Source organism: Cetorhinus maximus, chromosome 1 (genome assembly GCF_964194155.1).
Source record: "Cetorhinus maximus chromosome 1, sCetMax3.hap1.1, whole genome shotgun sequence".
NCBI lineage: Eukaryota > Metazoa > Chordata > Chondrichthyes > Lamniformes > Cetorhinidae > Cetorhinus > Cetorhinus maximus.
The window spans coordinates 143,878,431-143,891,237 of NC_135879.1; the positions used below are offsets into that span (position 1 = coordinate 143,878,431).

The 12,807-nt window shown below is 44.4% G+C and overlaps 1 protein-coding gene across 2 annotated transcripts in view; it reads right to left on the reverse strand.

Annotated features, from left to right (window-relative positions):
* Positions 1-12,807, reverse strand: part of lnx1 (ligand of numb-protein X 1) — a 268,850-nt gene that overhangs the window by 87,664 nt on the left and 168,379 nt on the right. For both annotated transcript variants that reach the window (XM_078547852.1, XM_078547860.1), the window contains exons 3-4: positions 9,047-9,312; positions 3,009-3,155 (exon numbers count right to left, since the gene is read on the reverse strand). In XM_078547852.1, coding sequence (XP_078403978.1) covers positions 3,009-3,155; positions 9,047-9,312 — 413 coding nt within the window. The remainder of the gene's footprint in view (positions 1-3,008; positions 3,156-9,046; positions 9,313-12,807) is intronic.

Sequence of the window (12,807 nt, forward strand, 5' to 3'; positions counted from 1 at the left end):
GAACTGACTGCCCAAATTCAAAATTTGCAGAAGACACCAAATTGCAAGTGTATGTCTGCAACGAATGCAGGAACACGTTAGTAATCTTGCAGAATGGATATATAAATGGTGGATGAACATCAAAATAAATAAATGAGGCAGTACTTTTTTGTAGAAAGAATAAGGAGGCCACATATTCCTTGGAAACTAAGGGTCCAAATGGGGTAGAGGAACAGAGCCATCTCGGGGCAGGGATGCGCAAATGATTAAAAGTGGTGACGCAGGTTAAGACCATGAAAAACAAAGTACTGGGGTTAATTTCTGAAGGATAGTACTGAAACTTGGTTAGACGACAATTGGCATACTGTGAACAGGTTTGGTCTCTATATTACAAATAGTTTATAAAGATTTGGAGAAGGTGCAAAAGGAAATACTAGAATGATACCATAACTACGAGGTTCCAGTGATTGCAAAGATTGAACAAGCTGAGGCGCTTTTCCCTAGAAAAGAGAAGACTGAGGGGTGATCTGATAGAGGTCTTCAAGATTACAAAAGGGTTTGACAGGATTGACAGGGTAAATGTGGAGATGTTTCCGCTTGCAGGTGAGACCAGGAATATGTATTTTTATTTGTTCAAAGAATGTGGAGATTGATGGTAAGGCCAACATTTATTAACCATCTCTAATTGCCCTTAAGAAAGTGGTGGTGAGCCATCTTCTTGAACCGCTGCAGTCCATGTGGTGTAGGTACACCCACATTGCTGTTAGGTGGGGAGTCCCAGGATTTTGACCAGCAATGATGAAGAAGTGGCAATATATCCTATGCTTCTGCTGTCCTTGTTCTTCTAGCTGATAAAGGTCAAGGGTTTGGAAGGTGCTGTCGAAGGAGCCTCGGTGAGTTGTTTCAGTGCATCTTGTTGATGGTGCATACTGCTGCCACTGTGTGTTGGTGGTGGAGGGACTGAATACTGAAGGTGGTGGGTGGGGTACCAATCAAGTGGGCTGCTTTGTCCTGGATAGTGTTGAGCTGCTGGAGTGTTGTTGAAGCTGCACTCATCCAGGCAAGTGGAGAGTATTCCATCACACTCCTGACTTGTGCCTTATAGATGGTGGACAGCTTTGGGGAGTCAGAGATAAGCCACTCACCACAGAATTCCCAGCCACTGATCTGCATTCATATGGCTGGTCCGGTTCAGTTTCTGATCAATGGTAACACTGAGGATGTTTGTATTGGGGGATTTAGCGATTGTAATGCCATTGAATGTCAAGGAGAGATGGTTAGATTCTTTCTCTCTTGTTGGCTGTCTAGAAGGCCCTTTAATGGCCACACCAGAGCAGTCTATTATTCCCTGCACCTTTGGAAAACTGGCAGTACTGCTGAAGCCTCTGCCTCTTTCAAACTGACTGGTGTTGCTGTCAGTAAATGACATAAATTCACCACATGCCTGAACAGGGCGTCGGTCACTACCTTGATGCAGTGACAGGCAACCGGCTGCAAGACCCCACACAGGTCTCCAGCTGAGGCCTGGAAGGACCCTGTGGCAAAAAAATTCAGGGCCTCCAGGTACCTTCAAGGCCACAGGCATTTAATGCCTCCCTACACAATTGGATGTAATGTTGGCAGCCAGCATGTCACAGATTACTGTGACTATCTCCCTGAACAGCCAGGGTCTTCGGAGGCACTGGCACCCTGTCATCTGTAATTATGTCAGCCTTGTCTGGTAGAGTCTATTGGCAGAATTCCGGCTTCTCCTTAGTATGCATGCCTGCTGTTGCCTCCCCTTCACAGGTCCTTGCTCTGCTGTAGATTGCCCACCTTGCAGGACCACAGAGTGCACCTGTTGTTGGCCACCTGCCCTCCTCATCCTCCTCCTCCTCACTGGAGAAGGAGCCGCCCACTGACTGTACGACTCCCATTTGGGAACAGTGATGATCAGCACAAATACTGTACTGCAAAATGTTGGTTGCAGCACCTTCTGATTGCCCCCTTCCCTCTGGAATAACACTAATACAAATGAATGAAAAGCGAAATTACCATCACTAGAAAGATCTCCCAACACCTATTAAGGTGAAGTCAGACATAGTCCCAGTTGTAGCCTTTATACAGTCTTTGCAACACTTATTGGCAAAAAACTTAACTCCCACCAAATGTGTTTCCTGTACACCCATTGCATTATGGTGTGGGTTTTGCTTTTAATGTAATATTGCAGTTAGTTACCTTGTTAACAAGCTTAAACGCTTGTTAATGAACTTTTAAAAAATGTTGGGCTGGCTGCCAATTTTGGCACCCGCCCAACTTCTATATTATGGCAGCCCAGCGTGTTGACGTCAGGTTTGCGACCCGACTTCATGACGCCAGATGTTACACATGCACAGGGTGGCAGTAGTTCCGATTCCCAAGTGTAAAATTCACTCCCAGGTCTTACTGCATTCTGGCATGGACTTCTTCATTACTTCAGAAGCTGCAAATGGTACTGAACACTGTGCAATTATCAGCCAACTTCTGCCCCTATTGATGAAGTAGCTGAAGATGGTTCAGCCTTGGACACAGCATAGTATAATGGGCCCTAAATATATAACAGTCACTAATAAATCTTTCAGGGAATTCAGGAGAAATGTCTTTATCCAGAGAGTGGTTAGAATGTGGAACTTGTCACCACAAGGACTAATTGAGGAAATAGCATAGATGCATTTAAGGGGAAGCTGGGAAAGCACATGAGATAAAAAGAATACAAGAATATATTGTTGGGGTTAGATGAAGAAAGGCGGGAGGAGGCCCGTGTGGAGCATAAACACTGGCATGGACCCACTGGATCCATTGGCCATATCTGTGCTGTAAATACTTTGTAACCTTGTAATACTTTGTAAAATACAAGTCTTTTTTTCATTTTACCACTGCAGTTGCATCATTGAATTCTCTTCTATTTACAAACCTTATTGAGTTGTTTTGCAAGGCAATTTAGCAAGCACCTTTGCTCTTTCAGGACACTATCACTGGCATGAAGGAATCAAATTTAAAGTTTTTTTTACCTTCTTCAGGAAGTGTGTCAGTCTGCATTTGCTCTCCGGGATCACTGCCAACTTGGCTTTCACTGTTAGTCCTACGGAGGTAGCTGAAAGCTCGATTCAGTTTTTTAAAGGATCTGTTTCTCAAAGGTGTGCGATCTAAAGGTCGGTCTACGAGAAAATGGAAATTTGTGACATTATAAATTTAAGTATATCATAAAATAAAGACAACAGAACATTCTGCCTAATATTATGAAAGAAGATATGGCAACCCTTTGATTTTTGTATAAACTGCAATTTAAATATTACATCCTTAAGAAATGGACATTGTGTTTTAATAGAGTTAATTGACCAACAAGCAATTTTAACGTATAAGCTATGTGATAAAATATGATACTTTTTTCCACTTTATTCCTTCCTTTACTGATGGCATTGCCTCATGTTTGGGGTATAGTTCAACAGGTGCAAGTGACCCTGGCATCTTGTCTAATTGACTATTATTCGTGTGTGAACTGTTCACCAGTGTGAGCTTTCAACAGTTCAGGGCTAATAGGCAAACCGGACACAGACTTTCCTAGCCTGGAGGCTGAGATCAATCATTACATTTCTACCAATGCCTAGCCTGAGATTTGTTAACAGACCTGTACACTTAAAAAGAAATTTCAACCAGGTTAACCTCAATACATAGAATAAGTGATGGTCTGGATTGTGGAACAAAAAGTATGGAATAATATAATCGGAATCATAAAAGTAAGTTTCAGCCTCAACATACTCAAGACTTCATTTCATTTTTGACACTGTTCCTTATTGTCTGCATTTCTGATTAGAAATTAATCAGCTTTCATCATCCCTTCCATTACCAGGCCCATCAAACCTCATACACTGCAGTGTAAAAAGTAATCTATTTAAATATATCTTCACATTAAAATTAATGCAGTTACATATGATTAAAAGGATTTGTGGTTAGTCCCCTCTTTAAGATTTTAAATATCATTCCTTACAACTTTTGGAACCTGGGGGCCGTGCCATTATTGCCAACCAGCTTGGTGTTTTACCGTATTAATACAAACTAATGATACAATGGGAATAGCTGATTTTACACAGTGTGCTGCATACCTGTGTCCATTACTATAATAATTAGGTGGCAAAGTATGGATTGGTTAACTGCTAATTTAACCTTTAGCCTGCTACTTCGAGATTTCTGTTGCATATGCCAAATATTTAGCAGTACAAAGATCTAAACTCTGGGTACTTTACTTCTTGAAATTAGAAATAGGCATTGATCAGGATGATACCATGGTTTAAGTCATGCTAAGTGGCGAGGGGTTCATGTTATTTGTGCTGTCAAAAATGGTTTTAGGCAAGAGTTGACTACAAGTTACTGATTACAATTGGAATTGGTAAAATTCATTTTTATTCTTTCATGGGATGTGGGCTTCACTAGCAGGATCAGCATTTGTTACCCATCCTTAATTGCCCTTGAGAAGGTGGTGGTGAACTGCCTCCATGAAATGCTGCAGTCCATGTGGTGTAGGTACACCCACAGTGCTATTAGGAAGGGAGTTCCAGCATTTTGACCCAGCGACAGTGAAGGAATGGCGATACATTTCCAAGTCAGGATGGTGAGTGACTTGGAGGGGAGCTTCCAGGTGGTGGTATTCCCATCTATCTGCTGCCCTTGTCCTTCTAGATGGTAGTGGTCATGGGTTTGGAAGATGCTGTCTAAGGAGCCTTGGTGAGTTCCTGCAATGCATCTTGTAGATGGTACATACTGCTGCTACTGTGCGTCGGTGGTGGATGGAGTGAATATTTGTGGATGGGGTGCCAATCAAGCGGGCTGCTTTCTCCTAGTTGGTGTCAAGCTTCTTGAGTATTGATGGAGCTACACCCATCTAGGCAAGTGGGGACTATTCCATCACACTCCTGACTTCTGCCTTGTAGATGGTGGACAGGCTTTGGGGAGTCAGGAGGTGAGTTACTTGTCACAGGATTCCTAGCCTCTGACCTGCTCTTGTAGCCACAGCATTTATATGGATAGTCCAGTTCAGATTCTGATCAATGGTAACCACCAGGATGTTGATAATGGGGGATTCAGCGATGGTAATGTCATTGCATGTCATGATAGTTAGATTCTCTCTTGTTGAAGATGGTCATTGCCTGACACTTATGTGGCGCAAAAGTTACTTGCCACTTGTCCAGGTCTTGCTGCATTTGACATGGACTGCTTTAGTATGTGAGGAGTTGAGAATGGTGCTGAACATTGTGCAATCATCAGCGAACATCCCTACTTCTGACTTTATGATGGAAAGAAGGTCAATGATGAAGCAGCTGAAGGTGGTTGGGCCTAGGACACTATCCTGAGGAACTCCTGCAGTGATGTGCTGGAAATGAGATGACTGACCTCCAACAACCACAATCTTCTTCCTTTGTGCTAGGTCTGACTCCAACCAGCAGAGAGTTTTCCCCCTGATTCCCATTGACTCCAGCTTTGCTAAGGCTCCTTGATGCCACACTCAGTCAAATGCTGCCTTGATGTCAAAGGCAATTACTCTCACCTCACCTCTGGAGTTTAGCTCTTTTGTCCATGTTTGAACCAAGGCAGTAATGCGGTCAAGAGCAAGTTTTGGAGCATTAGTCTTTAGTACTATTGCTGGAATATTGTTAGGCCCCATAGCCTTTGCAGTATCCAGTGCCTTCAGCCGTTTCTTGATATCACGTGCAGTGAATTGAATTGGCTGAAGACGGGTATCTGTGCTGCTGGGGGCCTCCAGAGGAGGTTGAGATGGATCATCCACTTGGCACTCCTGGCTGAAGGTTGTTGTAAATGTTGCAGCCTTGTGTTTTGCACTGATGTGCTGGGCTCCCCCATCATTGAGGATGGGGATATTTGTGGAGCCTCCTCCTCCAGTGAGTTGTTTAATTGTCCACCACCATTTACGACTGGATGTGGCAGGACTGCAGAGCTTAGATCTGATCCGCTGTTTGTGGAATTGCTTAGCTCTGTCGATCACTTGCTCCTTACGCAGTTTGGAATGCAAGCAGTGCTGTGGTATAGCTTCACCAGGTTGACATCTCATTTTTAGCCTATTTCGATCCCTTCCCCCCACCCCACCCCCACTAGGGCTATCTGTACCTTGCTCGTCCTGCTTTCTACCCTTAATGTCACCTATTAGCACATTTCTTAGATAATATCACCACCTTCAACACCTCTTTGTCCTTTTGTCTATGACATCTTTTGGCTATCTCCACCTATCACTAGCCCTCTATCCAGCTCTACTTGTCCCACCCACCACCCCCCCACCCCCCACCCCCCCCTTAAACCAGCTTATATTTCACCTCTCTTCTATTTTTCCTTAGTTCTGTTGAAGAGTCATACGGACTCGAAACGTTAACTGTGTTCCTCTCTGCAGATGCTGTCAGACCTGCTGAGATTTTCCAGGTTTTTTTTTTACGTCATTTTTAGGTATGCCTGGTGCTGCTCCTGGTATGCCCTCTTGCACTCTTCATTGAACCAGGGTTGATCCCCTGGCTTGGTGGTAATGGTAGAGTGGGGATATGCTGGGCCACGAGTTACAGATTGTGGTTGAGTACAATTCTGCTGCTGCTGCTAGTGGCCCACAGTGACTAATGATTGCCCAGTCTTGAGTTGCTAGATCTGTTTGAAATGTGTCCCATTTAGTACGGTGATAGTGCCACATAACACAATGGAGGGTATCCTTAATGTGAAGATGGGACTTCGTTTCCACAAGGACTGTGCGGTATTCACTCCTGACAATACTATCATGGATAGATGCATCTGTAGCAGGCACGTTGGTGAGGATGAGGTCAAGTATGTTTTACCCTCTGTTGGTTTCCTCAACACCTGCCACAGACCCAGCCTAGCAGCTATGTTCTTTAGGAATTGGACAGCTTGGTAGTGGTGCTATCGAGCCAGCCTTAGAGTCATAGATAGTCATGGAAGTCTACAGCACAGAAAAAAGCCCTTTGGCCCATCAAGTCTGCGCCAGTCAAACAAGCACTGTACTATTCTAATCCCCTTTTCCAGCACTAGGCCCATAGCCTTGTATGCCATGGCATCGTAAGTGCACATCCAAATACTTCTTAAATGTTACGAGGGTTTCTGACTCTACCACATTTATCATGGACATTTAAGTCCCCCACCCAGAGTACATTCTGCGTCCTTGCCACCTTCAGTGCTTCCTCCAAGTGGAGGAGTGCTGATTTATCAGTTGAGGGAGGGTGGTATGTGGTAATCAGCAGGAGGTTTCCTTGCCCATGTTTGACCTGATGCCATGAGACTTCATGGGGCCTGGAGTCAATGTTGAGGACTCCCAGGGCAACTCCCTCCCGACTGTATACCACTGTGCCGCCACCACTGCTGGGTCTGTCCTGCCGGTGGGACAGGACATACCCAGGGATGGTGATGGTGGAACCTGGGACATTATCTGTAAGGCATGATTCCGTGAGGATGACTATGTCAAACTGTTGCTTGATTAATCTGTGAAACAGCTCTCCCAATTTCGGTACAAGTCCCCAGTTATTAGTAAGGAGGACTTTGCAGTGTCTACAGGGCTGAGTTTGCCATTGTCATTTTTGCTGCCTCGATCAATGCCAAGTGGTCCATCAGTTTTATTCCTTTTAGGCTTTTTAGTAATTTGATACAGCTGAGTGTTTTGGTAAGTCATTTCAGAGAGCATTTAAGAGTAAACCACATTCCTAGCCTCTGACCTGCTCTTGTAGCCACTGTATTTATATGGCTAGTCCAGCTCAGTTTCTGGTCAATGGTAACCTACATGATATGGATAGAGAGGGATTCATTGAATGTCGAGGGGAGATAGTTAGATTTTGTCTTGTTGGATATTGTCATTGCTTGACACTTGTGTGGCATGAATGTTACTTGCCACTTATCAGCCCAAGCCTGAACGTTGCCCAGATCTTGCTGCATATTGGCACGGATTGCTTCAGTATTTGAGGAGTTGTAAATGGTGCTGAACATTGCGCGATCATCAGTGAACATCTCCACTTCTGACCTTATGATGGAGGGGTGTTCGCTGATGAAGCAGCTGAAGATGTTTGGGCCTAGGAGACTATCCTGAGGAACTCCTGCAGTGATATCCTGGAGCTGAGATGACTGACCTTCAAGAACCACAACCATCTTCCTTTGTGCTAGCTATGACTCCAATCAGCGGAGAGTTTTCCCCCTGATTCTCATTGACTCCAATTTGCTAGGGCGCTTTGATGTCACACTCAGTCAAATGCTGCCTTTATGTCAAGGGCAGTGACTATCACCTCACCTCTGGAGATCAGCTCTTTTGTCCATGTTTGAACTAAGGCTGTAATAAGGTCAAGAGCTGAATGACCCTGGTGAACCCAAATTGAGTGTCAGTGAGCAGGTTATTGCTGAGTAATTGCCACTCGAAAGCACTGTTGATAACTCCTTCCATCACTTTGCTGATGCTCCAGAATGGGCTGATTGAGCAGTAATTGGCTGGGTTGGATTTGTCCTGCTTCTGTGGACAGGACCTACCTGGGCAATTTTCCACATAGCCGGGTAGATGCCAGTGTTGTAGCTGTACTGGAACAGCTTGGTTTAGGGAGCACAAGTCTTCACTACTATAGCCGGAATATTGTCAGGGCCTATAGCCTTTGCAGTATCCAGTGCCTTCATCCGTTTCTTGATATCAAGTGGAGTGAATCAAATTGCCTAAAGACTGGCATCTGTGATGCTGAGGATTTCAGGAGGAGGCCAAGATGGATCATCCACTTGACACTTGTGGCAGAAGATATTTGCAAATGCTCCAGCTTTATCATTTGTCTCATTTCATTTGTGGAAAACATCCCAATTCTGAAATCAGGCCAACAAGCTAACAAATTATCCCCAATTATTAATGCCTCCTTACGAGCTCCCTCTTATAGACACGACTCTTTGCAGGTCAGCCAACTATTTTTAACAGTTCACACCCAAAATGTTACCTGTTCTCTCAATTCAAATTTCTTTTCGTTCATCCTTGAAAAACCCCAGGAACTAGAACAGCTTTCAAATTGTTTGCACGTATACTTACGTTTCTTTATACCACTTTTGCTGCGGGCGCTGGAATTGCTTTCTGACTGGCTGTCCTCTGCACTTGCAACAAAGTCTGCATTGGCCAGACCTGGGTCATTTGACTGTAAAGCAGATGCTGACAGTTGTGGTGAAAGTAGGGACACGTCCATGTCCTTGTTATCCACAGGGCTCCTGTGTTCTAAATCTGTATCACTTGTTGAAGAATCTTCTTGCGAATGTCTCTTTCGTTCTCCCAAGAGTCCACATTGGATTGCCCCTTTGCACCTAAAACAAGACTCTGATTTTCACAAAACATGTAAAAGCACCTTGCAAATTTGTCATATTTGTGAAACAAGCTAAACAAAATCGACACTTTGTTTTGCTCCTACTTTCCTGATTCTTCGGTTATTAGTGAGCTGACGCACTGAATCACGGGCTTCCATTCAAATTGTACATCTCATTAAATCTCACAAAACATAGCTTAACGTTACTTCGCAAGTGATTCAGTTCAATTTACAAGCTGATAAAGTAGTGCAGTTGATGTTCATCCAATAATATTATGCTCCAGAGTTAAAGCATTTAACCTACCAATGGAGGGAACATGAGACTGGTTAAGTAAATAATTAGCCATAGTCCACCAAGGGCCATAGTCATCTCTCTCCATTGGTTAAATATAGCTTGAGGGGCATCGTTCTGCAAGCGTGGGGTAAGGCTAGGAGACAGGCTTCCATGAACTACCACAGCTGGTATGGGGATTTAAGCCATGCCATTGGCTTACATCACACACAAAGTAGAAGGATACATCAGTGAAAGAAGAGTACAACATGAGAATCTTTCCACAAGTATTTGACGTGTAATTGGTAACTTCAACACCAATACAATATTATCAATCCATTGTATCTGAGCTGGAAATGTTACACAGTTCGCATCTTACACCCATGTGACACATGAATTTAAGAACCCTGGCATTGTCACAAGGAAAATGATTGTTGAGGGAGGTGGCGGGCGGAGGGCGGGGGTGTGAGGTAGAGGAGGTTGTGGGGTGGGGAACAATGTGCTGTGGAAATCTCTAACCATTTTGCTATTCCAGTGTAGGCATTAAAGGGTTGAATCTTCTGTGCAGTGGCAGTCACCATCGGATTGCCACTCCGCTCCTATTTTTCTACCTTAGTCTGGAGCTGCACATTTCTCACCCGGACTTCCAACCCGGGCCTGCTGAGAAATGTGGAGCATAGCTGCTCCTGGAGATCTTCGGTGGCTTGTCGGGGAAATGTAGCCACGCCCCCTTTTTATGGCACTATCTGCCGTATTCTGGTAGGTTTAAATATCCCAGCTACTTTGACAGGAGAGAAGGAAAGTGTGTAAGATAAGTGAGGGAGTAGGTCTGGTTGGGTGATGGGCGAGGGGGTGAGGTGGTGTGGGAGGGATCGGGTGGTTGAGGGATGGTCCGGTGTGTGGGGGGTGTGGATGGTAGTTGGGTGGTCAGGTGGGGTTGGAGGTGTAGTCCGTGGGGGGGGGGTCAGGTGGTCGGAGGGGTTGGGTCGTTAGCGGGTGGGGGTGGTGAGAGGTTGAGCTGGATGGGGTGGGTAGTCGGGTGGTTGGGGGGTAGTCAGGAGGGCCAAAGCAGGCTAGTCAGTGGGGGGCGGGTCCAGTGGGAGTTGGGGGTGTCAGTAGCATAGTTACTGAAGAGTTAGAAGTGGTTTTAATCCTTCTAACTTTTCCTTGGTAATTATTCTGCTAGGTAAGTCAAACCAACCAAAGTCTCTGACTTTAAATCAGAGTTTCGGAGGATTCCAGACGTAGGGTAATTGTCCAATGGAGGTTACAACCTCCTGAGCAATTCCCGGGCAGTCCCTTGCTTGAGGACATCTGAGGCATGCCCCAGCGCATCTTCCAATGTACCTCTGGGGTATGGCCCTCCAGAGAACGGAAGACCTGGGCCATTATTTCCTAATATTGGCGGCAGGGATTCATGTCTCTTTTTTGGCAATTCTGTGAAATTTGTCGGATACAACAGCTGTCATAATAGCTTTAAAATGATGCTAATGTTTTTGTTGGTAGCAAAGCATGGAACTGTCTCCAGGCAATGAGATCATTTACTTATGTCTATAATTAATTGTGTGATATTAGCATCTAGGTGAAAAGGCCAAATATCATGACACAAAACAAATTTTGAGAAGTCCGTAGAAGATCAATGGAAAGTACGCAAAAGAGGGAGAGACCATCCTAATAGAGCATTCAATGAAACATATAGAGCTAAACTGACCAGTAATTATCTTTGACAGTAAAAGTCTGAAATAAGAAGTAATAGGATATGACTATTATACTTGATAAATGTCCAACGTCCATTGGCAATTAGATCATAATCAAGCTCTATCAATATCATGACACATCCAGACACACTAGTACAATCTTAAGGAATATTTATTGGACCACTGAGTATAGAGGATTAAAATCTGACTAAACCATTACTTTTATTACATATAGTACATTTGCTGATAATCTACTGAAGAACAAAAACATGCAGTAGTAATGAGTCATAAGCCAAACAATTTCAGGTCCAAGAAGTAAGAGAAACTTTAAAAAAAGCAAGAAAACAATTAAATTTACATTTTAATCTGATGTTTAAATGTTCTGTACAACAAAACAGGAAAATACAAAGTACACAGAGCCACAAAGGAGGAACCATCCCTTTCCCAACATGATCCCCCCCTAGCTAAAGCTGCCGGGCTTCTCACATGGCATGGGGCTCCCCCAACCGTGGATAAAATACTGGTGGTGGCGGGATGAGGCCCTTAAGTAGTTATCAGTTGACCAATTAAGGGTCTCAATAGGCCCAAGAGCAGGCAAGCTGCTGGATGCCTCCCTTACCGTAAAATTTCAGATAGGTTGTGGGGGCAGTGGGTGGGCAGAGGAAAGACTGCTGGAATGGCACCTGAATTGAGGGAGTTCAGTTTTGTGCTGAGACAAGAGAAACTGGGGTTGATTACAGTTGAATAAAGGCAACTACAGAGGCATGAGGGAGGAGCTGGCCAGAATTGACTGGGAGATGGGCCTAGCAGCAAAGACAGTGGAACAGCAATGGCAGGAGTTACTGGGAGTAATTTGGGAGACACAGCAAAAATTCTAGGAAGAAGAAGCATACGAAAGGGAGGATGAGGCAACCATGTCAGGGACAGCATAAAAGCTAAAGAGAAAGCTTACAATGTGGCGAAGAGCAGTGGGAAACCAGGGGATTGGGAAGCCTACAAAGACCAACAGAGGACAACTAAAAAAGAAATAAAGAGGGAGAAGATTAAATATGAGGGTAAACTAGCCAGTAATATAAAAGAAGATTGCAAGAGTTTTTTTAGATATATAAAGGGTAAGAGAGAGGCAAAAGTGGACATTGGGCCGCTGGAAAATGACGCTGGGGAAGTAGTAGTGGGGTACAAAGAAATGGCGGAGGAACTGAATAGGTACTTTGCGTCAGTCTTCATGGTGGAAGACACGAGTAACATCCCCAAAGTTCAAGAGAGTCGGGGGGGGCAGAGGTGAGTATGGTGGCCATTACCAAGGAGAAGGTGCTAGGAAAACTGAAAGGTCTGAAGGTGGATAAATCACCTGGACCAGATGGATTACACCCCAGAGTTCTGAAGGAGATAGCTGAAGAGATAGTGGAGGCGTTAGTGGTGATCTTTCAGGAATCACTGGAGTCCGGGAGGGTCCCAGAGGACTGGAAAATTGCTAATGTAACCCGCCTGTTTAAGAAGGGAGTAAAGCAAAAGACAGGAAATTACA